A 26625-nucleotide genomic window follows, 5' to 3' on the forward strand; every position below is an offset into this window, starting at 1 on the left:
AGTGTTTCCCGGAAAACAAGCACATTATTTTTCTAATTTTTTATTGAGGTGTAGTTTACAGTGAAATATACAGATCTTAAGTGTATAATTCAATGTTTTGACATACCCATATAGCTGTGTATGCATAAACATACATATACATAGCTATGTAATACACACCCATATCAAGATATATCTTCCTCACCCAAGAATATTCTCTATGCCTTTTTCTTGTCAATGCATGCTCCCAGAAGCAACTACTGTTCTTATTTAGATTTGCCCACTCTAGGACTTCATATAAACGAAACTATACAGTACATACTCTTTTTCTCAGACTTCTTTCACCCAGCATTTTTTGAGATTCATGTTGTTTTGTAGATTAATAGTTTGTTCATTTTAATTATGAGTATTATTTCATTGTATGAATATACTACAATTAGTATAACTATTCATGTGTTGGTGGTATCTGCATTTTTCCAGCTTGGGGCTACTTTTATTTTTTAAAGATTTTATTTATTTATTTGAGAGACTGCAAGTGAGAATGAGTGGGGCATGGGAGGCAGAGGAAGGAGAGGAAGAAATAGATTGTTCACTCATCAGGGAGGCTAAGGCTCGATCCCAGGACCCTGGGATCATGACCTGAGACAAAGGCAGATGCTTGCTTAACCGACTGAACCACCCAGGCACAGTTTCAGTCTATTTTAAAGCTGCTATGAACATTCTTGTACAACTCTTTTCATACACTTAAGATTTTATTTCTCTTGGGTAAATACCTAGAAGGGAAATTTCTGGGTCATATAGATGATGTATCTTTGATTTTATTAGAAATTGCCAAGGTTCCCAAAGTGACTAAATCAGAGTTCCAATTAGTCCACATCTATACAAGTATTTTGTCAATTATTAATTTTAGCTATTTTAGAGGCTTGTAATGGCATCTTATTGTTGTATTAATTCACACTTTCCTGATGACTAACGTTTTGAGCATTTTCCCATGTACTTATTGCCTATTCATATATCTTTCCCTATTATGTGTCTGTTAAAGTATTTTACTCATTTTTATTTGTGTTGTCTTTTATAAATGAGTTGTAGGGTTGGGTTTTTTTTTTAACTGTTTTATTTATTTATTTATTATTATTTTTTTTTTTATGATAGTCACACACAGAGAGAGAGAGAGAGAGGCCGAGACACAGGGAGAGGGAGAAGCAGGCTCCATGCACCGGGAGCCTGACGTGGGATTCGATCCCGGGTCTCCAGGATCGCGCCCTGGGCCAAAGGCAGGCGCTAAACCGCTGCGCCACCCAGGGATCCCAAGGGTTGGGTTTTTTTTTAACGTATTATAGTTATAAGTCCCTCATGAGATATGATTATTACAGATATATTCTCCTGGTATATGGCTTGTCTACTCATTTCTTAACCATGTCTTTGAGTAGAAGTTTTAAATTTTCATTGTATTCAATTTACTGATTCTCTTACAGTTAGCACTTTCTAAGACCTAAGATATACTTGCTTACCCTAAGGTCATGTGGATTATTTCCTGTTTTCTTCTAGAAGCCTTAGTTTTAGCTTTTATTTATTAGGTTAATAACCCACCACAAATTATATTTTGAGGATATTATGAGGTTAAGTCCTAAGATTCAAAATATCTAGTTATTCCAGTACATTTTCCCTTTATCCATGGAACTGTTATGAAGTCTTTGTTAAAAGTCACTTGACCATATTTTTGTGGGTATATTTCTGGATTCTAGTCTGTTTCAATGATCTATGTATCTTCTTTACTGCACCTATACTGAGAATCTTAAAATCATAGAGTCGCAGTTCTTCAACTCTTTTCTTTTTCAAAATTGTTTTGGCTATCCTAGGTTCATCACATAACTTTTAGATAAACTTTAACATTTTCAATAAAATGCCTGCTGGGATTTTGATTGGAATTGCATTGAATCTATAGATCAATTTAGAAAGAGCTGACAACAAAACAATACTGAGTTTTCCAATCATGTACATAATACATCCATTTAAATCTCCTTTAATTTCTCTCAGCAATAAGTATCATGCATTTAAATTTTAAGTGTTTGTTTATAATCTGCTTTAATTCATGTAATTTATAAATCTGTGTAAAAGCCATACTAGGAAATTTCAAGATCAGTATGACATTGTTTTTTTCTTACAATCCAATAGAAGAGCAAAATATTCTCATTACAATTTTAAAAGTAGAAAAGTTTGAGTAACATTTTAATTAGAAGAGATGAAATATGTACATATTTAATAATAGCACAAAGAATGTAAGAATTATAGAGGTGTCACACGTAACACAAAAAACAAGGTGTCACACATAACACAAAAAGCAAATTCAGCCTTTGATTTCTCTATAACAATTAAAAATAATAGAAATATATTTGAGTCTGTCACTTAAATATATGAAAAACTGAATTATAAGAAATATAAAAATAGGGAAAATAAAAAACCTTTCAATGACAACTTCTGCATCCATGTTGACATTCAGCATGGGTAATAATTTTTGTTTTGAAGATTTTTTTTACGTATTCTCTATACCCACTTGGGGCTCAAATTTAGAACCCCGAGATCAAGAGTTGCATGCTCCACCATGTGAACTAGCCAGGCACCCCTATTTTTTTATTTAATATATTCATTTATGTAGATTGCTTAACTTACTTTATTAAATTATTTCAGCATTTAATAATCAATATAACCAAGCTAAATCCTTCAACTTTGATCTTCTACTTTAACTAAAAATGGCTAGTCAGAATTCCTTTACATAAGCCTCTTATAATGTACTTGGGAGTGGTTAACTTTTTTTTTTTTTAAACTAAGTACATAATCCCAATTCAAAAGGTTTTCTTCATATTTTTAATTATTTAAATTTTTTTGATGAAACTATCAAATCTATACTAAAATATTATTAAATCAGTCTTTTAGGATACATCCCTCCCCATAATTTCAGATGAGAAATTAGACTTTTGATTGAAAAATAGTTACTTTATTATTTTAATTCTCTTTTTAAGACAAATGCATCAAATAAGAAATCAATATTATGTTAGGACAGTTAAACGCTGAAAATGTTCCTAGCAGTAGTAATTCCTCCATAAAATATAACTGCATATATAAAGCAGTATCAAATCCATTCATATATATTAGACTATAAAGTATAATGGAAGATAGCACATCTTTTTATGTCTGGGTAATATAAACATAATAGTTACAAAATAGGATAGAAAATGGCTTTGTTGCTATCGAATATGTGACTCTGACAAACTTAGATCTTCATTCTCCTCCTCCTTTGAAAAAAGGGAAGGAATAATAATACTCCATAGAATTGCTGTAAAGATTAAATTACTGTTTGCAAGGTACTTTGTATAGTTCCCACCTGATAGTAAGTACTAATTAATGGCAACGGATTTCATCTTATGGCACTAATAACAACAGAAATACAGTTGATCCTTGAACAACACCGGGATAAGCAGCACCAACCCCCACACTGTGAAAAATCCAAGTATAACTTTTGACTCCCCTAACACTTAACTACTAAGCCCTACTGATAACATAAGCTGTCTATTAACAAATATTCTGTATGTTGTGTGTATTCCATACTGTATTCTTATAAAGTAAGCCAGGAGAAAAGAAAATGTTATTAAGACAACCATAAGGAAGAAAAAATACATTTATAGTCCTGTAAAAAATCCGCATGGAAGTGGACCCACACAGTTCAAACTGGCATTGTCCAAGGTTCAACTGTATATTGCCTTATATAAGGGCTATTCGGTAAGCTATCTAATTTGTAAGGCTGACAGAGAGGAAAGGAGAACTGGGGGCTCTGCAATATGGCAGTCATTCCACAGCTCTCTGTCTGTATACTAGAAACCAGCCACCAGGTAAAAAAGTACATGAGAGTACAAATGCACAAACAACATCCTGGAGTCTTAGCCAGTGTTTTCTTTAGTGTCCGTAGTTCATTACAAATTAACAGTAAAGTGATTTAGAAGAATTAAGGTACTTGTGGGGGGGATTAAGATTTTATTTATTTATTCATGAGAGACACAGAGAGAGAGAGAGGCAGAGACACAGGTAGTGAAGGTGTCGCTAAACTGCTGAACCAGCTGCTGGGGGTGGGGTTAGACTTAGGTTTTAGAATTAAATTGAGAAAGTATTTAACTGATTTTCAGACCTTCTTAGTGATTTAAAATGAATAATCATAAGTGGAAAATACACAAGTGCAAATAAAAATTCAAATGTGTAACAAAGCTCTCTCTCAGTTCTTATAAGAAAAAAGGACAAAACTAAACACATAAAATTATATTACAACTATCAGGAAACTTCAACCACCATGAGAGATTATCTTTTTTATATAGAAAAGTAGCAATCTCTTCCCCCACATATTTAATTAATATGAAATAGAACTACAACATATTACATAACATGATTTTTTTTTTTTTTGGCTACTAAAGACCACAAAACTATTTGCTGTAAAATATGTTTTGTGCAAAAATTAAAGAGACTGTATTCTAAGAGAGTAGAAAAGGAAAAAGGAATCATTAACAGATACCCATTGTTAGGAATGGAATTTTTTCCCCCAACACCTATCCCACTGCCAGCAATGGGAGTGAAGTCAACTTGGTGACATAAAAATTAATATTTTATATTACTTTAAAATAGATAATACCAGATTATTTCCATACTATGAAAAGCAAACATTCACTCTTGACCCCTTAAAAAGGACATACCCCAGAAAATTCTATTCTTTTCAATGTTAATCTGGACAAAGGGAAGAGGATGGTGCAGATGTAAGACTTAGAGACAGAACATACAGAAGAAATACATACAACATTATGCATTTGTTCAAATAATGAAAAATGAATTTATGACACATTTTCCAGGAAAAGTTACATGTCTTGAAATCCTGCGAAAACCAGGTATATAGGGAGGGGTTAAAAACAAAGTCATTGATGAACAATAATCGTTTTTTAACAGAGTTCATGCAATTATCTTAGTTGGAAAACTACTGTCCCAAGTTACCATATTTATGCTCTGCCACGTGATTACTGTGAAAATCAGTTCTTAAAAGAAATTATTCTGCATGTGGTGCTGACAGAGCCCTTGAGAAAGTGCTATACAAACCGAAGTTTCTAGAAATTTTTAAGTGATCATCTTAAAATACCATACAAAAATGTGTAAACGAAAAGATGCTTTAGAGTTGCAGGTCCTTATAAAATCTATCATGCAGATGAAGACAAAAGATCATCTTTTCTGCATTTAAAAAATTGATAGCATAACCTTAAAAGTTCAAAATTGCATTTTCAGCAGAAAAAGGCGCTAGATGCACCACTGCATTTCACAGGACCCACGGGATAACTGCAGGGGTGCCAGACATCATAAGGGCTTGGCCAGCACGAGCTCCTCATGCTTATAGATGGACATGTGAGAAAGATTTTGCAGCAAGTCTCACCTGGGAAATACTCTAGCATTAAACATTTCTACTCTTTTATCTACCCTGTCAGAGAGGAAAACTGCTTTTAAAAGATATAAACAATATAAATTCTGATAGTAAAGCACTGTAAAAATTAGGTATGATATTTTTGGCACAAAGCACTTTTAAAATCTGAGCTTGTTTTGCAAAATATATGTCTGGAATTTCTTATTTGAAAATAAAAACTTTTAACATACACGCAATGTGTAAATGATTTTAAGAATGAATGAATTAGATTCTCTTTCCTTAGTACTGAATATACCTTCAGTATACTTCAGTACCAGATATCTGCATACATAACTCCATATTCTACATTATACAGATATTGCACAAGTAACATTGACAAATATACACTAATGCAGTCTGGCAAGATTTATGGTTTACCTTACACTATTGTTTTTTTTGTAAGTATTTGGATTCAATACTACTTTCCATAAAAGCTATATGACCAATTTCAGAAATACAATGCTTGCTATCTCTCCTTGGTCAATAATATTAAAATCTGTACCGATATATTTGGGGCATTCCATTTATGTTTTCCAGCACTTAAAATTCAGCAAAACCTGTTTTTGACATTTTTTACAGCATTCCTTCAAAAACAGGAGAAGCTTCGTCTGATGTAAAAAAAACAAAATTAAAACAAGTCCACAAGGCAGTAATCTTTCCACCAAAGATTTCACTCCACCTGAAAAGCACTGCAGAACAATATTTAAGTCTGTCAACTTTCACAGAGCCATTAGGTGCAAAGTCTGCTTAAAAAAAAAAAAAAAACTTGTAACATACCATGACAGTTGGATGCATTTCTTACTGAATTGCACAACATAACTCAATTTTTTTTTCCTCCCTAAAATGTTTTAGGGTATGCTACAGCTGCTAAAAGGATTTCTATTTTTCTTGGTTCTCTGTTTGTTGGGTCGAAGATTGATGACATCTCCACCATTAAGGGTACTTGAATTTTGACCCAAGTGACTTCCAGTTGATGTATTAAAGACACCTGTAAATTGAGGAAAAACAGAGAGAGTGATACTGATATAGTTCAGGGTTACCTATTGTACACTGTGTATCCAGCATCTTAGTAAATCAGTAATATTTTCAGTATTTACAACTTTAAGCTTTTGTTTTCATTTCATTTATTTTATAAGTTTTTTTTTAAGTAAACTCTACCCCTCCTTTTTAAGTAAACACTGGGCTCGAACTCATGACCCTGAGATCGAGTTGTATGTTCTACCAACTAAGCCACCTAAGTGCTCCACGTTTATTTTTAATAGCCAATATATATCGTTTGTCAAAATTCAAAGGGTACAAAAGGGATTACACAGTAAAGTCTCCGTTCCAAATCACCAGTTTACCTTCCCTAAAGCATGTATGTTTTTCACTTTTCCTGTTTCCTTCCAGAGATATTTTATGCATATTTAAGCAAAAATGCAAATGCATTTTTTTCTCCCTTAATTACCAAACTGATGATTAACTGTACACACAGTTCTGCATCTTTTCACTAACAATCTATTTCTGAATTTGCTATCAGCAAGTATGATAATTTTAATAATTTCACTTATTATCTTTTACATCATATAATTTCCTCAAGAATACCAGATTTGTAGTTCACAACAGTATTTGTGAGATTTTATGTTAATAAAAACATTGCATATGTAAAAGCTGTAGTAATGTGGGATTTTCCTATCTAGGGTAAAACAACAACGAAATGGTCTACAAATAATTAAAGCGGTAAGTAAATTAAAGGATGAACTAAATGAAAACTTTTAACTACTATAGTTCCCATTTTGAACTGTGCTGCTCTAATACTATAATCTCTAGTTTATAAACAATTTATCATAAATAAATAAACAAACAACTTATCCTCCATGATACACAAGTCTGTGCCAGAGACACTATCAGCAATACAAAGATGACTATAACCAATTCCTGCCCACAAGAAGTTTACAATCTAATAAGTGACGTAAGGTAGTATGCAGGTAAGTAATGCTTTAGCTACTCTTCCTTAAGTGTCATAAAAGGGACCCAAGATCCCACAGATGGTTCCAAGGAAGGACCAATTATACCTAAAATATAAGAAACGACAGACTAATAAAAAAGGTAGAACTGGACAACTGGCAATGTATTGGACTTAGATCTCTCTTCATTTAGAAGAAAAGAATAGCAGTAATTGCTTTAGCTAGATATACAGCGAGCAGAGAAAGCTTTCTAGACAGTCCTTGAGGAATGAATAGTTCTTTGACAGGGATGGGAAAGAGGTCATTCTATCTATCTATCTATCTATCTAATCTATCTATCTATCTAATCTATCTATTTATCTATTATTATTATTTATAAAGATTTTATTTATTTATTCATGAGAGACCTAGAGAGAGAGATGCAGAGACATAGGCAGAGGGAAAAGCAGGCTCCATGCAGGAAGCCCAATGTGGGACTTGATCCCAGGAATTCCGGGATCACGCCCTGAGCCAAAGGCAGATGCTCAACCACTGAGCCACCCAGGCATCCTGAAAGAAGTCATTCTTGATGAAAGAACCAAAATAAGCAAGAATGAAGAAGACAGTGTTAGAATGTTTAAGATACAGGGGATCCCTGGGTGGCGCAGCGGTTTGGCGTCTGCCTTTGGCCCAGGGCGCGATCCTGGAGACCCGGGATTGAATCCCACATCGGGTTCCCGGTGCATGGAGCCTGCTTCTCCCTCAGCCTATGTCTCTGCCCCTCTCTCTCTCTCTGTGACTATCATAAATAAATAAAAATTGAAAAAAAAAAAAAAAAAAAGAATGTTTAAGATACAGCAAGACCTCTGGCAGAACTGGAAAACAGGTACATATATGAGTGGGGCTTAAGGCCATACAGGATAGATGATATTGTCTTTAGATCTCAGCATGAAGAGAGCTGCATTTAATATTCTCCATAATACAAATCTATCAAAGGGCTTCACTCAGGAAATTGGAAGAGACAAGAATGGAGCTCAGAAGACAAAGCTAGACAGAAGCTTATTACAACTGTCCTATTTTGTTTCACAAAGCATTTGAGGTGTCTGACAGGAAGAACATATTCAATAAAAATGGCAAAATAACAACAAAAAGAAGCAAGAACCAAGGGGGAAAAGAAGTTAAAACAGGTCAAGAAAATAATGTGAGTACATGTATGGGGGGGGGGGTGTGTCAAAATACAGATATGGAGTCCCTAAGAGACTACACAGAAGCTTTAGTAACAGAAAATTTGGTTCTCAACTTCCTGGTAGCCATAGCAAAAAACATGACATAGTCAGTCCAGTGACTGTTATAGAGAAGACAACATAGTTATTCTTTAGGAAATGTTAAACTTTGCAGGCATTTAGTATTACAAAAAAAAAATTCAGTAAAGTGTATGGAAATAGTACAAGTATAGTGTCAGAGGAACAAGTGTTGGGGATCCCTGGATGGCTCAGCGGTTTAGTGCCTGCCCTTGGCTCAGGGCGTGATCCTGGAGTCCCAAGATCGAGTCCCACATCAGGCTCCCTGCATGGAGCCTGCTTCTCCCTCTGCCTGTCTCTCTGCCTCTCTCTCTCTGTGTCTCTCATGAATAAATAAATAATATTAAAAAAAAAAAAAAAAAAAAACAAGTGTTAAGAGCCCATTTATACATAGGACAGACCTTTGTAAAGTCTTTATCCCTGCTCTCTTAATACATAGAAAGTTCAATAGTTAAAAAAAATCTTTTAACTCAATATACCTTTTAATATGAGAGTTGATACTAAGTTTAACAATTGCTAATCTAATACTTTCTAATCACATTTCTTAAAGAAATAAACATTGGGACATCTGGGTGGCTCAGTGATTGAGCGTCTGCCTTTGGCTCAGGGCCTGATCCAGGGATCCGGAATCGAGTCCTGCATCCAGCTCCTTGCGAGGAGCCTGCTTCTCCCTCTGCCTGTGTCTCTGCCTCTGTGTCTCAAATAAATAAATAAATAAATAAATAAATAAATAAATAAAATCTCTCTTAAAAAAAAGAGAAATGAACATATTATATTAAAAAAATAGCAGGGGCACCTGAGTGGTTCAGTTGTTTAAGCATCTCAATATCGGCTCAGGTCATGATCTTGGGGTCCTGACTAAACCCCCATCAGGCTCTGCACTCAGTGTGGAGTCTGCTTGTCTCTCTCTCTCTCCCTCTACCCTTCCCCCGACTTGCCCTCTCTTTCTCTAAAATAAATAAATAAATCTTTAAAAAAAAATAGTAAATATGGGGTGCCTGGGTAGCTCAGTTAAGCATACAATTCTTGATCTTAGCTCAGATCTTGATCTTAGGGTTGTGAGTTCAAGCCTTGCATTGGGCTCAAAGTTGTGCATGGAGCTTACTTAAAAAAAAAAAAAAGAACCCACACAATAAAAAGATGATTAAAAAATAGTAAATATGGTAATAATGAATGGAAAATAAATTTAGCAGGTAAACATGGGACTGAAATTTCTTGAGTACTTACCAATTTTGTTACTACTTGAATGCATTAATTCTGGATCCTCAGCTATTTGCTGTTTGAGTTTTTGAAGGTATTTTTCAGCCAAATATTTAAAAACTAGAATAAAAGCAAAAGCAAAAATCTTACCAGGTCAGTATAATTTATGCATGTAAAATCTGTTGTTTCATATCACTCACTATAATATTGTATACTTGCTAATGACATTTATTTATTTTGAAATATTTGTATTCTTACATTCATCCTTACCAAAAGGATGAATCCTTATTTCCTTTCCATTTAAAATTAAATTGGAAGTATATAATCTAGTTGAAAAAACTCAACTTTTAAAAATTACTTGAGCATTCAAAAAAAGAATTATTTGAGCAATGCCTAAGTACAATAGTAATTATAAATATATATGGCATTTTATTAGTAAAGAAATGAAATAATACTTAGTAGTCATTAGTTTTAGATACTTGAATAGGGATCAACAATCAGCAATATACCACATTAACTCAGTCTTGAAAACATATCTCCTTTCTTTAGGTGAAAAAAACTACCTAGAAGACACTTGAGCAACAATCAAGTTGCAATCTAACAATATAAGTAGCAGTTCTGGAACGAGAAAAATAATCACCTTTCTCTACTCTCACTTTCTTAAACTGGGAAATATTACTAAACAAATTAAGGTCAGGGGTGCCTGGCTGGCTCAGTCAGTAGAGCACGGGACTCTTGACCTCAGGGTCATAAGTTCCAGTCCCACGTTGGGGGATTACTTAAAAAAACAAAAACAAAAAACAACCAGGGGAGCCTGAATAGCTCAGCTGGTTGGGAGCTGATCTCTTGGTTTTGGCTGAGGTCATTATTTCATGGGTCGTGGGAATGAGCCCCATGTTGGGCTCTGTACTCACTGGGGAGTCTGCTTGAGAATTCTCTCCCTCTGCCTCTCCTCCCTCACCTCTCAAATAAATTAATAAATCTTTAAAAAACACACACATAAGAACAAATTAAGGTCATTATAACCGCCTAATGGAACATCCACTATAGTGGAGTTCTCAAACAATTCAGTAATTTAAAAAGGTATCCATGAAAAACACATACATGCATACACACTCAAATATATACAGTTATATTTTTAAAGATAAAAAACAAAACAAAACCCACCAAAGTTTGGCAACAGAGAGTAATAAGTATTCAGAGTCATTAGTAATTAGTTAAGGACTCTAAGAAACATCATGCTTTTAAATTTTACTTAATGATAGGTGACAAGAAAATCCTGTTATTACATATATGACTTCTGGAAACCACAACAGAAAAAAATGTAAGAAGAATAAAACAAACTTCTTGCTATTTTTTTTAAAGATTTTATTTATTTATTCATGAGAGACACAGAAAGAGAGGCAGAGACATAGGCAGAGGGAGAAGCAGGCTCCATGCAGGGAGCCTGATGTGGGACTTGATCCCGGGACTCCAGAATCACGCCCTGGGCCGAAGGCAGGCGCTAAACTGCTGAGCCACCCAGGGATCTCTATTAAATTTTTCTTAAAGGCAGTTTACCTTCAGTCACATTTAGATCTTCTTTCACTGATGTTCTGTAGAATCTGAGCTTTAACTTTTTTGCCAGTGCCTCGGCTTCCTCACTATGTATCGATTAAAAAAAAAAAAAAAAAAAGCACTTATAAAGATACCTTCTGATAGCTTGTTTTAAAAAATCATTTTTATTACATGTACTGAATACAGCTTAGGGGTGTGGGTGTCAGACCTTCCAGAGTAGTTGAAAGTTATGTTGTCAGTACTTAAACAGGATTTTTAGTTTTCAGTATTGTTGTGGGATAAACACCATTATACTGTCAATTCTATGGTCATTAAACTCTAGTCTTAAAATGGCTAAATATCACTTTTTGTTATATAACACTTAAATTAATTTTGTTTTTAAAAACATTTGAATTTAATCATACTCTGAAAATCTTACACTGCATTCCTTACTTTACTCTTACTGGCTGTGAAACTACTTTGCTGTCAAAGCCAAAGTCATTAAATTAACGACTCCGTCTATGAGAGCAGACTCCTAATTTTAGTTTTATTATGACTCTGATCTTAGTTTTAATAAGACTGTAGTAGCTCTGCTCTAAAATCATTCCGGATGATTCCACCCCACCCTTCTTCACCTTCTTCCTGGTCTTCACAACCTTGTGTAGTTTCTTCCTACACTGTAATCAAGGTTAGTCTGTGTGATCAATACACAGAAGTGATAGTATGTGACTTCTGAGATTAGGTCATAAGAGACATTAGGGCTTCTGCTTCACTCTGTTTTGAATCCTGCTTGGGGAAAGCTGCTGCCATGCTGTGCCGACACTCAAGCAGCCCTAGGGAGAGGTCCACATGGCAACAGGCCAAGTGAGTGAGCGTTCTAGAATTGGATCCTCCAGCCCCAGTCATGCTTTACATGACTACTGTCCTGTGTAACAGCTTGACTGTGACAACAGCTTGTTTTCATGAAAAACCTGAACCAGAAACACATGATTAATCCACCCTCAAATTCCTGACACAGAGAAATGGAAAAAATAAATTTTTGTTGAAGGCACTAAGTTTTGGGTTAAATTGTTATACAGCAACAGATAACTAATATAAGAACATAACAAAAAATGAGGTAAAAACCAAGCAAAGATTTTAAAAGCTAGCAAAAAGTTAATAATACAATGTGCAAATACTTATAGAAAGAAATTATCTAGATGCTCAGTTCACAAATTTGAACTGAATTTCTGAATATACAAAACAATACGAATCTGAACTACTTATTTAAAGTCATCACCATAGGATAGCTACTTGCTCTAGATATTAAAACATACAGGGATTTTTTTCCCCTAGGGATGTTTTTATTAACATTCTTATTATATTTAGATTTGACAACATCAAGAGCTGGATTTCCAGTGTAAGACCTAAGACTGGAATTCCAAAAGGCCTTCAAAGTTTATTCCTTGAATTTTGTCTACTTATGATTTCATGTTAATTTTTTTAACCCAAACCTATCACAAAAAATAGCTCACAGAAAACTTAATTATAAGGCAGTCTCTATAAAAGGTTTCCTAAAATTTTTAGATCTATGCAAAAATTAAAATAAGTTTTAACTTTATAGAATTACCACCTCCCCCTCAAAAGTGAACATCTTACTTCTTTATACAAGAATCATCTAAGAGATCAATCTTGTTTTGGACAAGTACAGTTGGTATATCTCCAACTTCAGCTACTACTTTCTCTCTCCAACTGGAAATTGCTTCAAAAGATTCTCTGTCTGTGGTAGAAAATACAAGCACACAAGCCTGGGCTCCTGTAAGGTCACAAAATAAAAATGTTATTTACATTAATGAAACAATCCTATACAGGATGAGGGCAATTTTTACCTATTCAAACATTTTTTATTTTTTTATTTTTTTATTTTTTATTTATTTATGATAGTCACACACAGAGAGAGATATACAGATAAGAGTAAATCGCCCTGGGACAAGAGAATTTCCTGGAACCAAGGCACCTTTTCTTACTATTATTCCTTCCTTCCAGATTTCTCAGGTGTAAGTTTCCAACTAAGACTCAAAACATACATACCTGGGCTACTTAGGATACTGTAAGGCCAAAAAAGGTCTGCATTACCATTAAAGGGAATACTATAGTACAAAGCAAAAGAGCATGAAAGAGAAAAACCAGCAGTTAAGTATTACTGTAAAAGCAGAGACTTCATATGGGAAAATCTTCCATACTCTAAAACAGATTTTAAACCAAAAAATGTATTAATTACAAAACTGTCTAAATTAATACAAAACTGGGGCTGGGGACAGTATACAACACAGATAAACAGATGCTCCCTGACACTTTCCAGGAATTTAAGAACAAATAAAACTGAGGAGGGGTGCCTGGGTGGGCTCAGTCAGTTCAGTGTCAAGACTCTCGATTTCAGGTCAGGTCATGATCTCAGGGTTGTGAGATTGAGCCCCTTGTTGGGCTCCACCCTAGGCATGAAGCCTACTTAATATTCTCTCTCTCTGCGTCCCCCTGCTCCCCCTCCAAAACCCAACACTGACAAGATCACACTGGATACTAGTAAATAAACTTATATTTACTTGAACTCTAATATTTACTTAAGCTATAAATAAACATTATTTAATTATACTTTAAGAAACTGTTCTTTTGGGCAGCCCCAGTGGCCCAGAGGTTTAGCACTGTCTTCAGTCTGGGGCGTGATCCTGGAGACCCAGGATTGAGTCCCATGTTGGGCTCCCTGCATGGAGCCTGTTTCTCCCTCTGCCTGTGTCTCTGCCTCTTTCTCTCTCCCTGTCCCTCATGAATAAATAAATAAAATCTTTTTAAAAAAAAAACTATAAGTTTATATCCAACTATTATTTAAATCTGAGGGCCAATGGACTCTTACAGGAAGTGTACTTTAATAAAAATGTGTAAAAGAAAAAAAAAGAAAAAACAGAGATATAGGCAGGAAGAGAGCTTAAGAAAAGCAAAATGTTGTTTAAAAAATCTGTTTTTAAAAAAGATTTGAGAGAGAGCACGAACAGAAGTAGAGGGAGAAGCAAACTCCCCACCAAGCAGGGAGCCCAATGTAGGGCTCAATCCCAGAACCCTGGGATCATGACCCAAGTGGAAGGCAGATATGCCCAACTGAGTGAGCCACCCAAGTGCCCTTGTTTAAAAAATCTTTCTTTCTTCTTAAGATTTTAAGTAATCTCTACACCCAATATGGGGCTCAAACTCATAACCCCGAGATTAAGAGTCACATGCTCTACAAACTGAGCCCGTCAGGTGTCCCAAAATGTCATTTAAAAAATAAATGAGGAGGATCCCTGGGTGGCGCAGCGGTTTGGCGCCTGCCTTTGGCCCAGGGCGTGATCCTGGAGACCTGGGATCGAATCCCACATCGGGCTCCCGATGCATGGAGCCTGCTTCTCCCTCTGCCTATGTCTCTGCCTCTGTGTGTGTGTGTGTGTGTGTGTGTGTGTGTGTGACTATCATAAATAAATACAAAAATTAAAAAAAATTAAAAAAAAATAAAAATAAATGAGGGATCCCTGGGTGGCACAGCGGTTTGGCGCCTGCCTTTGGCCCAGGGCGCGATCCTGGAGACCTGGGATCGAATCCCACATCGGGCTCCCGGTGCATGGAGCCTGCTTCTCCCTCTGCCTGTGTCTCTGCCTCTCTCTCTCTCTCTCTCTCTGTGACTATCATAAATAAATAAGTTGAAAAAAAATTAAAAATATTAAAAATAAATAAAAATAAAAAAATAAAAAATAAATGAAAAATGGGGATCCCTGGGTGGCGCAGCAGTTTAGCACCTGCCTTTGGCCCAGGGCGCGATCCTGGAGACCCGGGATCGGATCCCACGTCGGGCTTCCAGGTGCATGGAGCCTGCTTCTCTCTCTGCCTATGTCTCTGCCTCTCTCTCTCTCTCTCTCTCTCTCTGTGTGACTATCATAAATAAATAAAAAAATAAAAATGTTAAAAAAATAAATAAATGAAAAATGGATAAAAGTATGCCCATAACAACCCCAAAATTATTTAGTGGAGGACTGTGTGGGGAAAGACCAAAGGAATACAGAAAAGTACTAAAATGCCAGTCTAAAAAGGAGGAAGACGTACTATTAATATGTTTAAGCAATCTAGGGAGGTAAATAAACACGAATACGGGTAGAGATACCTGAGTATCACTGTAGCTATGGACAGTTCCTGCCTGTTGTTAATATCCTCAAAGTATATGCTGCAGGTGGCACTCAGCTTTAATTTTCTTTAAAGATTTTATTTATTTATTTATTTATTTATTTTTATTTTTTATTTTTTTTAATTTTTATTTATTTATGATAGTCACACAGAGAGAGAGAGAGAGAGAGAGGCAGAGACACAGGCAGAGGGAGAAGCAGGCTCCATGCACCGGGAGCCCGATGTGGGATTTGATCCCGGGTCTTCAGGATCGCGCCCCGGGCCAAAGGCAGGCGCCAAACCGCTGCGCCACCCAGGGATCCCAAGATTTTATTTATTTATTTGAGAGAGACAACAGACTCACTGCTGAGTGCGGAGCACAACATGGGGCTCAATCCCAGATCTCCAAGATTGTGACCTGAACCAAAGTCAGATGCTTAAACAACTAAGCCACCCAGGTGTCCCACACTAGCTTTTCTGCATCTAGGCTTTTTCTGATGCCTTGGGTTAGCCCATCCTAAGGGGAACTGATATCTCCAGGGAGAAACTTGAATTATGGAAGATGGTATTAAACCTCAGCTTCACTTTGGTGGGACCATCTTGAGGCAAGCCTACATGGTGCCTCACAGAAATTGATTCCCTAATTGCCTACAGTAATAATTAGCTCATTAATGCACCTTTCATAGGTTTTTCTCCTTTCTTTCCCCAGTCTCAGTTCTTCCACCTGGGATCACCTACCAAATAAACCAGCCTCACCAAGTTGTACCAAGACCTGTTTTGTAGATTATTTTTGCAGATATAATTCTGAGAAACAATGGACAAAACTACTTGATTTAATTTCCCATAACTGAATATTATCATCCATACATACAGATAAATATTCTGTGGAATTATGATGCATTGTGGTTCCTTTCTGCTTAAGAACTTCCCCCCACCACAAAAAAAAAAGTTAAAGAGCCTTTATATAAAATTTTGACTGAGGTACCAATAAAACAGATGACAAATACCAGATTCCAAATATGTGTCGAAAGATCATTCTTTGCAGAATTTACAAAGGAAAAGACCAAAATCCATTATACAACTTCGGAACTCCCTCAAGCACTTGGAGAAATTTTTTTTCTTTAAGAACTGAGAAGAAGGGGAAAAGATTTCTTTAGAAAAAGTGCTGCCCACACCAACCCTTCTCTCTCTCTCTCTCTAAGATTTTATTTATTTGAGATAGAAGAGAGCACACAAGGGGTGGTGCGGGGGGGGGGGGGGAGCAGAGGGAGAGGGACAAGCAGACTCTGCACTGAGCATGAAGCCCAACATGGGGCTCCACCCCATAACCCTGAGATCATGACCTGAGCCAAAATCAAGAATCACACACTTAATGGAGTGAGCCACCCAGGCACTCCCCTTCTCTCTTTGAAGGTGGGGTGCTATGGGGGAGAGTGCTATTATGACCTCTTTCATCTCAACCTAGAAGGACTTCAGCAAGACTACTTAAGTAGCTTGGTATATGTTCCCAGCAATAGGGGGACACTCTGGACTGATGGTGCCTTGATTCAAGCCAGAGGAAAGTGCAGTGGCTGGGAGTGAGAACAAAGAGCCAAGACCAAGAGACAAAAAGAAAAGAGCTGCCTTTGGGAATACCTGTACTCCTGCCAATGGCTTCAATTTCCTATGGAAAGAGGTAAACCACATCTAAAAGCTAGCATGGGGTCATTTTAATTCATGTCCAATAGGACTGCTTATTGGGTGATGGGAGTTTAGCATAAAGAAGGGAGGGGGTGGAATGCAACTCCCACACTGGAGAGCAGGGTGGAAAGCAACTGCGAGAATCAAGTATATATGTGCCCAAAAGAAGTATCACCGAAAATGGGAACCTTGGAGGAATCCAGGACAATCTCCTAGAGAAAGAATCATCTTTGAACATCGGCCACCCAGAAGGCCCCAACATCAGACAAGAGCACCTGTAAGTGGGCTCCATGCTGGGGCATCTGGCTGGCCCAGTATGTAGAGCATGAGACTCTTGATCTTGGACTTGTTTGAGCCCCATGTTGGGCAGAGAGATTACTTTAAAAAAAAAAAAAAAAAAAAAAAAGAAGAAGAGCGCTTTTGTCTCCCAATTCCCTTTCCTTCTAGGCCTGACTGCAGAGAAGGAAGACATATCTCTAACAAGCTAAAGAAAAGTGAGAGGACAGAAGCAACCAACATTCTCTTCCCAGACCACTGATATTGACTGGACTATTAAAGCCCCAGAGAGGATAGATTTAACGCTAAATTATATCTGTAGTTTGGCTTAATACACAAGACTGTCTAATTACTAAATTGAGATTATGTTTATGACTAGAAATAATTCTAAGAAATTTGAGAAAAACTATTTGAGAGTGATCAGAAAAGACATGAGCTGAAGGGAGTTTTCTTCAAGGGTGAATAAAGAACTCCCTCTCCTTCTACTGCCTAATAAAAACAAAGGATGGTGAGAAACAAAAACAAAAGTGGAATTTTGGTTAACTTCATGAGCCCTGTTCAACATAACTACCATGAATATTCTTTTTTTTTTTTTTTTTTAAGATTTTATTTATTCATTCATGAGAGACACAGGAGAGAGAGAGAGAGGCAGATACACAGGCAGAGGGAGAAGCAGGCTCCAACCAGGGAGCCCGATGTGGAAGTCAATCCCGGGATTCCAGGACCATGCCTCAAGCTGAAGGCAGATGCTTAACCGCTGTGCCACCCAGGCATCCCCTACCATGAATATTCTTTTTTTTTTTTTTTTTACCATGAATATTCTTAATTGAAAAATGATCCTAAAAAAAAGAAAGAAAAATGATCCTATACTGTTATCCTTTTTCTTCCTTTGACCTGCAGTTCTGTGTTGGTACCAGTCATCTTTAAGAAAGTTAATAAAGTTTAAAAAAATGTTAACAATGTTTTAATTTCTCTGTTGCAGTCATTTGGACATATCCCACACCCTTGATATTTAAAGGCATCCACTGTTTTCTATCCATGTATTTTAAAAAGACCTTTATTTTCCTACTATTCAATATTCCTTCAAAACTACCTACTCTTAATAATCACATCATTAGAAGTTACTTTGTCATCGTGGATAATAGTAAACCACTCACAAAAGAATCACTTTTAATAATTAACAAACTACTCCTCTTATCCACACATCAGAAATACAGAGATCTGAATAAAGTCTTGTGTATAAGATCACCATTAGCAAATATTTATTTCTAATTAATATGACCTTTCAAAAAAAGTTACTATTTCTGAAAGCAATTCAGAAAATATTCCTCAAAACATATAACGTGTAGAGAGTAATTCTGTCCTCAAATCACTGAAAGACCCTAAAAGATAGTTTCTAGACTTACAAGTGTGGCTGAGGACCAGCAGCATCAGGGTCATCTGGAAGGTTGCAGAAATGCAGAATATTAGAGCCACTCACCGATCTACTGAATTAGAGACTGCATTTTAACAAGCTCTCTAGGGGATTCCTGTGCACATTATAGCTTAAAAAACACTGGTCTATACAACACAGCATATAATTTAGGAAGAACAGGCCAATCAGAAACACAAGGCTTTATATACTATTATAGTTGCTATTCTGGATTTTAAATGCCAGTCTATTATTTTTGTTGACACTCTATTTAATGTGAAGCACACAAATTATTTAATGAACCAATCTATCACAGATTCCACACTCACATAATTTCAAAACAAATCTAAGGGACGTACATAGTCTAATTCTGTTGTTCCTTAATTTTTGCATTATAACGGAAACCTCTAAATAGCTTCTTGTCCAGAGCCATTCCATTTCCAACAATTTATATTCACTTATGTTTGTGAAAGAAAGTACTTAAAAAAATGTTTCCTTCTATTTATGAGTATAATCTCAGATATCAGATCTCAAGTCCATAACCTCATTTCTATATATTGTTAGTCAAAAACATTTTTTTCAGGACACCTGGGTGGCTCAGGGCGAGATCCTGGGATCTGGAGTCGAGTCCCACCCTGGGCTCCCTGCATGGAGCCTGCTTCTCCCTCTGCCTGTCCCTCTCTCTCTGTGTCCCTCATGAATAAATAAATAAAATCTTAATTTTTTTTTTCTTAGAAACAAATCAGTAAAAAAGTATAATGAAAATGCTTTATATTGTATGTAACTTTCTGTATTAAGTATGGTTTCTACTGCCTACGGTGGACTTCTTAAGAGTTTAAGAGAAGTCATTTGGGATCCCAAAAGGGTTCCTAATGTGATCTGTGCTCTGTTCTTTACAAAGCCATTTCAACATGTCTCACTATACAATTAATGCAACATTCTAAGAATATAAGTATACCTTTACACGATGGGTTTTTATATGATAGGTCTCTTTTAAGTGAATTATAATAAAATTTTTCTTCTTTAAATATACATTTTTAAGACTTTTATATATTTTGAATAATACATTTTTAGAATATAAATCAGTTAAGTCCTTTTTTTTTTTTTTTTAAGATTTTATTCATTTATTCAGGACAGACACAGAGAGAGAAGCAGAAGCAGGCCCCACACAGGGAGCCCGACGTGGGACTCGATCCCAGGTCGCCAGGATCCACTCCAGGCTGAAGGCGGCACTAAACCGCTGAGCCACCCAGGCTGCCCCTATATCATCATATTTTAATCTATACTAGTACCCGATGACTACCTGGTTGTCTAGCTGGCATCCAATTTCCCTCCCTCCAAGAGAACACACCTGCCTCACTGTATAGTAGCCGTATGGTTCAGGCAGGCTGAATCTATCCTCTGCTCTGGGGTAGTAGGCCCTAAGTGCATCAAGCCAATTAGGGTAATCACATTCTTCTAACTACTTACACTGATCTGGTCAAAGGTGATCTAATCAGATAAAAGCTGAGGACTTTTAATCCATTGTTGTAGAAATTAACTCCCCCCCCACCCCCCACCAAGGATGTGAACAAAGCATGTGGCTTCCATTGCTGATGGTAGCAATCTCACAACCAAGAGGAAAATCACCAGAGGGAGAGAGAGTCAATTCAGGGAGACAGTCAACTCAGGAGAATCAATGAAGTTACAGTAAAAACAAACCATAACTAAAAGCTATGCTATTTCCACTTTTGTAGTTTATGTTAGTTTGAAGTTGCTTTTCTGTTCTCAATAACCAAAAGCATTCTGATAGGGACACCTGGATGCTCAGTGGTGGAGCATCTGCCTTTGGCTCAGGGCATGACCCCGGGAGTCCCTGGATTGAGTCCCACATTGGGCTCCTGGTGGGAAGCCTGCTTCTCCCTCTGCCTCTGTCTGTATCTTATGAATAAATAGTCTTAAAAAAAAAAAAAAAAAAAAAAGCATTGATAGAACCCCAAAGGAAAACATGTAAGAATATTCAACATGCTATTTCTCAAATTTATGTATAATTGCTACTGTTCATTCCTTTATTCATTTAGATGTGATGTTTATTATTATAGCTTAGAAAAAGAAGTTAAATCTTAAGACTTGTCTTAGTATCCTATGCTCTTTGCCATTTTAACATGGTTGATTAAAAAAATTACATTTCTAGAAAAGTTTTTAAGAGATATCTTTATATGCTTAAAATCACTTTAAGTTAAACTGTTAAGTGTAGGGAAACCAAACCTGCTTGAAGCATTTCAGTCTAAGTGAAAGCGGAAAAGAGTTTAAACATCATCCACAGTAAATTAAGATAAGTAAATACTAACAATCATGGGTCCTTTTTTTATTTTCTGGCAAAGAATGCTTTTTGTAGATATTATAAGGAGAATCTTTGATTGGTAGACACCTAAAAAGTACCAAACAAGAAGTACACAACAAGCCAGATGAGTTAAATTTTAAAAATTAAAAGATAATAACGTTGAACATAGTCTCATGGGATAAAACTTAAGAAAGCATTAATTCCTTAACTACAGAGGAAATAAAAATATTTTTAGCTACCTGGTCTTTTTTTTTTTTAAATCAAGGACCCAAGTGATAACTAGTTACTGTACATTCCAACATTTTCTCCTTTTTATTTATATGCAAACCAAATCATTTTTGACATTTGACCAGTTTGGTCTTTTTTCAAGTTAAACTTTATTTTGGGATAATTATAGACTAACACAGTTTGCTCTTTTTTTAAATTTTTTTTTTAAAGATTTTATTTATTTATTTATGAGAATACACAAAGAGGAGAGAGAGAGAGAGGCAGAGACACAGGCAGAGGGAGAAGCAGGCTCCACGCAGGGAGCCTGACGTGGGACTCGATCCTGGGTCTCCAGGTTCACGCCCTGAGCTGTAGGCGGCGCTAAACCGCTGAGCCACCGGGGCTGCCCTCCCCCCCTTTTTTTTAAAAAGATTTATTTATTTATTTATGATAGACATAGAGAGAGAGAGACAGAGTCAGAGACACAGGCAGAGGGAGAAGCAGGCTCCATGCCCGGAGCCCAACGTGGGACTCCATCCTGGGACTCCAGGATCGCGCCCTGGGCCAAAGGCAAGTGCCAAACAGCTGAGCCACCCAGGGATCCCCCACAGTTTGCTTTTATGGATCAGAGATAAATAATGGTAAATATGTTCTCCAAAAATAACCACACTGGTTAAGTAATACTGCTACATCAAATTGTCAAAAGCTTAAAAAGGAAGAACCAAGGGGCAGCTGGATGGGCTCAGTCAGTTAAGCAGCTGCCTTCAGCTCAGGTTGTGATCTCTGGGTCCTGGGATCTTTTGGCCCCACGTCTTTGTCCTTCCTTGTCTTCAGGCTCCCTGCTCAGCAGGAGTCTGCTTGTCCCCCTTCCTCTGCCCCTCCCCTTTGTGCTTGCTCTCTCTCAAGTGGATAAATAAAATATTAAAAAAAGAAAGAACCCAACCTATCTTTTTCCCTTACAAAAGAACATATATTTCATGCCGAGAATTTAGAGAAAAAAAACTAGGTAAAAACAATGAAAATCTCATGTCCTCCTACTATTTTTTGATGTTTCCACCTAGGTTTTTTGTTTGTTCTTTTTCTGTGTTAATGAGGTGATAATGTGGTAATAACCCCACTAAGAAAACACAAATGATTTTTACTCAAAAATACAGATCATTTTTGGCCTGCTAGTCAATAGTGTCACTGCTCATAAAATTGATAAAAATGTCATCTAATCAAAGAGCTTTGGGCCATCAGAACATAATTCCTGCCTCATATCATGTTACAGGTGCTCAAGACCCAAACTAGCATCTACAGGAGAGCAACAGTCAAAACCACTGCCCCTGGGGAGCCTTTAAGGATACAGTAAATAGAATGAGAAGCAGTGGTAGCATTATTAGAATGACACCTGAGAGGTGTATCTCTCTTAAATTTCACATGGAACCAGAATGACTTCTTAGAGTAGGCAGTGGAAGTCAAGTCTCCCCGGTACTGAGTGAGAAAGGCAACTTCTTTGGTTGCTTATATATTAGCATAATTATGTTTTCATAAATCCTACATTTTCAAAAGTGGGGAAAAAACAAGATATATATTCAAAAGCATCAACAGTCTATAAGTCTAAGTCTACATGGGACAATATGAAGCTTTCAGTTACTTTGTTCTCATTACAATCACAATTAGCATTAAGGTGGAGAAATACTGGAAATGCTGTCATAAATTCCAAAAGAAAAGGACAAACTTTTAGAGGAAAATGGTAATGGAAACTTTAGGTTCCATTTAGAAATTTCAGCTTTCCCTGAGGAATTTGACCCCATGTATCTCACACCTCTCTGAACTCTTAGGGCACCAAGACGGTTTTATCCCTGCAATCTCTGTCATAGCAAACTGTCATCTTATTTGCAGGGACTTTACTTTTTCATGCTAGTTTCCACTCTAACCATAGAGTTATCTCCATGTGGTCAGAAACAGGCATTGAACAGTTTCTAACTGATTAGAACAGGGAATGCCTACGTGAGTCATATAATTCCAAGGCAGAGACAAACTATCTATAGTACACAGTATTATTTACAACTCAACAAGATCATTAGTAGAACAATGGCCTAAGAGGTTTTTAAAAATACTTTGAAATACTTTGAAGTCTTAAAAAGAAACCCTTCTATGTTGAATAAAAAAAGTGAAGTTCTTTGTTTAGCCAAAAGAACATGCCCAAATCAACAAACCCCATAATTTACCTCGATAGTAGGCCTTTGTTATTGCATCAAATTCCTCTTGACCTGCTGTATCCCACAACATTAGTCTGACATCTTCATCATTAACTCTGAAACAAGAGATGAATTTATTTCATATGTGAAGAAAATGTTTAGCTATGTTTAGCTTTGTACATATTTTTATTTTTCACATTCGAAGGTTTTAATTCGACATTGTTGGTTTCACTCCGAAAAAGTCTGAGTGCTCTTGAATGGTGCTATCAACACCAGCAGTGAAACTAAAAGGGGAAAGACATTCCCCCAAAGCTCTAACTTTATACATGATTTGCGTTTACCTGTCATGGTTTCCCCCTTAATAACAGATCATAGACAGTGGTGCCTCTAACATTAGCATCACTGAGAATGGTATACCCTCAGGTTAGTAATTGCTCTCCTCTTGCTAACATTCTGATGGGTTCTGGTGCACAAGTGATAGCATAAGAATAAGAAAGGAAAGAAGTAAAACACGGAGAACAGAAGGAAGGAGAGAAGGAAGGAGCAAGGGAACGAAAAGCAGCCTGGTTCCCTACAACTTAAAAATTTATTTATTTTGTCATCTATTCCATTGTCTTATTCATGGTAGTTATGTTCTATAAAGTCACTGCAAACACTGAATTATCAAATATTCAAACATTGCTCCTAGGGGAAATACAGGGTTAGGATCATGTGAGCCCTGGTTACATTTTCCCCAATGAGTCAACATGTAACCTTGTTTTTTTTTATGGTTCTGCTTAAAGACACCTTATTTAATACATAGTGTTAATTCACTAACATCTAACTCAAGGCCAACAGCACTGCAACTCATGCCTAAATGAAGTGTACCTAACATACGTATTTTCTCTATAAGGCACATCACAGCCTTCTTGTACTTAAGAAAACGAGACAGCACTATGCATAGGGGCTATTTTAAAAGTGACATCATCAACAAAAAGTACAAAAGCATGGCACAAAAATAGACATGAGAAAATACTTGTTTGTAGTATGAGGGATGAAAAAAGAATGAAGAGGGTTGCCTTGTTTGACCTAAGGTGAGAGTGTGCACATAGGGTAGTAAATATTTGTTGCTCTGTGCATATCCACAAATGATTACCAAAGCACTGGGATTACTGACTCTAGGGTTACACAGAAATTTTAGCAAGTAAATGGATTTGCAAATATGGAGCCTACAAATAATGAGAATCAATAGTATCCTTGAAGGATAAACTTGGAATCTACAAATAACAAGGATCAACTATATATTTAAAATATTAATTTGGCTCAGATAACAAATACAAAAATGAATGCCATGAAGGCTTAAAATGAATCCTCTTAAAATACCCGAGAAAGGAAATAAACACAGAAGTATTTTAAAAGAGGGCAACAGAATACAAATTAGAAATTGAACAATCTTTAAAACAATGAACATAATTATCTTTAATGCTACTGCTCAGGCTAGTCAGATTTGTTTAATGGTACTTATTTCTTTAATACCTGTCAGTCTGTCCTTACAATTTAAAATACATTTGAGGTGGGGAAGAATGGGCAAAACAAGTGGAGGGGAGTGGGAGATATAGGCTTCTAGTTATAGAATGAGTAAGTCACAGGAATAAAAGGTACAGCATAGGGAATATAGTCAATGACACTGCAACAGCATTATACGGGTGACAGATGTAGCTACACTTGTGGTGTACACAGCATAACCTATAGAGAAATTGAATCATTCTGTTGTATAGTTGAAACTAATATAACTTTATATGTCAACTATATTAAAAAATAAAATATCTTTAAAAGTTCATAGGACTAATGACAAAAACTGTTACTTTTGATGTGTTTTAGGATCCAACTGGATTTCCTGAAGTAAGGTTTCCTTTTCTTTTTTTTTTTTTTTTTTTAATTCATTTATGATAGTCACACAGAGAGAGAGAGGCAGAGACACAGGCAGAGGGAGAAGCAGGCTCCATACACCGGGAGCCCGACGTGGGATTTGATCCCGGGTCTCCAGGATCGCGCCCTGGGCCAAAGGCAGGCGCTAAACCGCTGCGCCACCCAGGGATCCCAAGGTTTCCTTTTCATTGGAGTATTTAATCCTGCCAAATCTGCTCTTATTTCTTTAAAACAAATTATCAATTCTCTAACTTCTAGATAGTCTTAGGATTCTGTAATACTGAAAACTATTCTGAGAGACAGGTAACTGTCCTTCCAAATAAAACAAGTCTTTGCTTTACTGTGCTTCACAGATACTGTTTTGTGTTTTTTGTTTGTTTTGTTTTGTTCTTACAAAGTGCAGGTTTGTGGCAACCTTGCATTCAACAATTCTATCAGCACCATTTTTCCAACAGCATCTGCGTACTTTGTGTCTGTGCCACATTTTGGTAATTCTTACAATATTTCAAACTTTTTCATTATTACCATATTTGTTAAGGCAGCCTATGATTAGTGACCTCTGATGTTACATTAGTAATTGTTTTGGGGTGCCACAAACCGCTTCTATTTAAGATGGCAAACTAAATGGATCAATGTCATGTGTGCTCTCATTGTTCCACCAACCAGCCATTCCCCCATCTCTCTCCCTTTTCTTGGGTCTCCCTATTCCCTGAGATACAATAATACTGAAATTAAGCCAGTTAATAACCCTACAGTGGCCTCTACGTGTTCAACTGAAAGGAAGAGCCACACATCACTCACTTTAAATCAAAAGCTAGAAATGATTAAATATAGTGAGGAAAGCATGCTGAAAGTGGAGATAAGCTGAAAGCTAGGTCCCTTGTGCCAGACAGCCAAGTTGTGAATGCAAAGGAAAAGTTCTTAAAATTAAAAGCGCTACTCCAGGGGAACCTGGCTGGCTTAGTCAATAGAGCATGTGACTCGATGTCAGGGTCTGAGTTCAAGCCCCAAGTTGGGAATAGAGATTACTTTAATAAACAAATAAAT

General features: G+C 36.5%; 1 protein-coding gene across 7 annotated transcripts in view; it reads right to left on the reverse strand.

The window, feature by feature from the left end:
• The window catches only part of RAB23 (RAB23, member RAS oncogene family), a 74790-nt gene that overhangs the window by 35720 nt on the left and 12445 nt on the right, over positions 1-26625 (reverse strand). For 4 of the 7 annotated variants that reach the window (XR_013383285.1, XR_013383284.1, XR_013383286.1 and 1 more), the window contains exons 3-7: positions 23701-23786; positions 13065-13221; positions 11451-11533; positions 9918-10010; positions 6242-6452 (exon numbers count right to left, since the gene is read on the reverse strand). Coding sequence is in view for 3 of the 7 variants with exons in the window: in XM_077903528.1 (XP_077759654.1) it covers positions 9212-9387; positions 9918-10010; positions 11451-11533; positions 13065-13221; positions 23701-23786 (595 nt within the window). In the remaining 4 variants the exon portion in view is untranslated. Of the gene's footprint in view, positions 1-24; positions 6453-9169; positions 9388-9917; positions 10011-11450; positions 11534-13064; positions 13222-23700; positions 23787-26625 lie in introns of those variants that run through there. The other 3 variants (XM_077903528.1, XM_077903527.1, XM_077903529.1) reach the window with 2 other exon arrangements.

Source organism: Canis aureus, chromosome 7, assembly GCF_053574225.1.
Source record: "Canis aureus isolate CA01 chromosome 7, VMU_Caureus_v.1.0, whole genome shotgun sequence".
Classification (NCBI taxonomy): domain Eukaryota; kingdom Metazoa; phylum Chordata; class Mammalia; order Carnivora; family Canidae; genus Canis; species Canis aureus.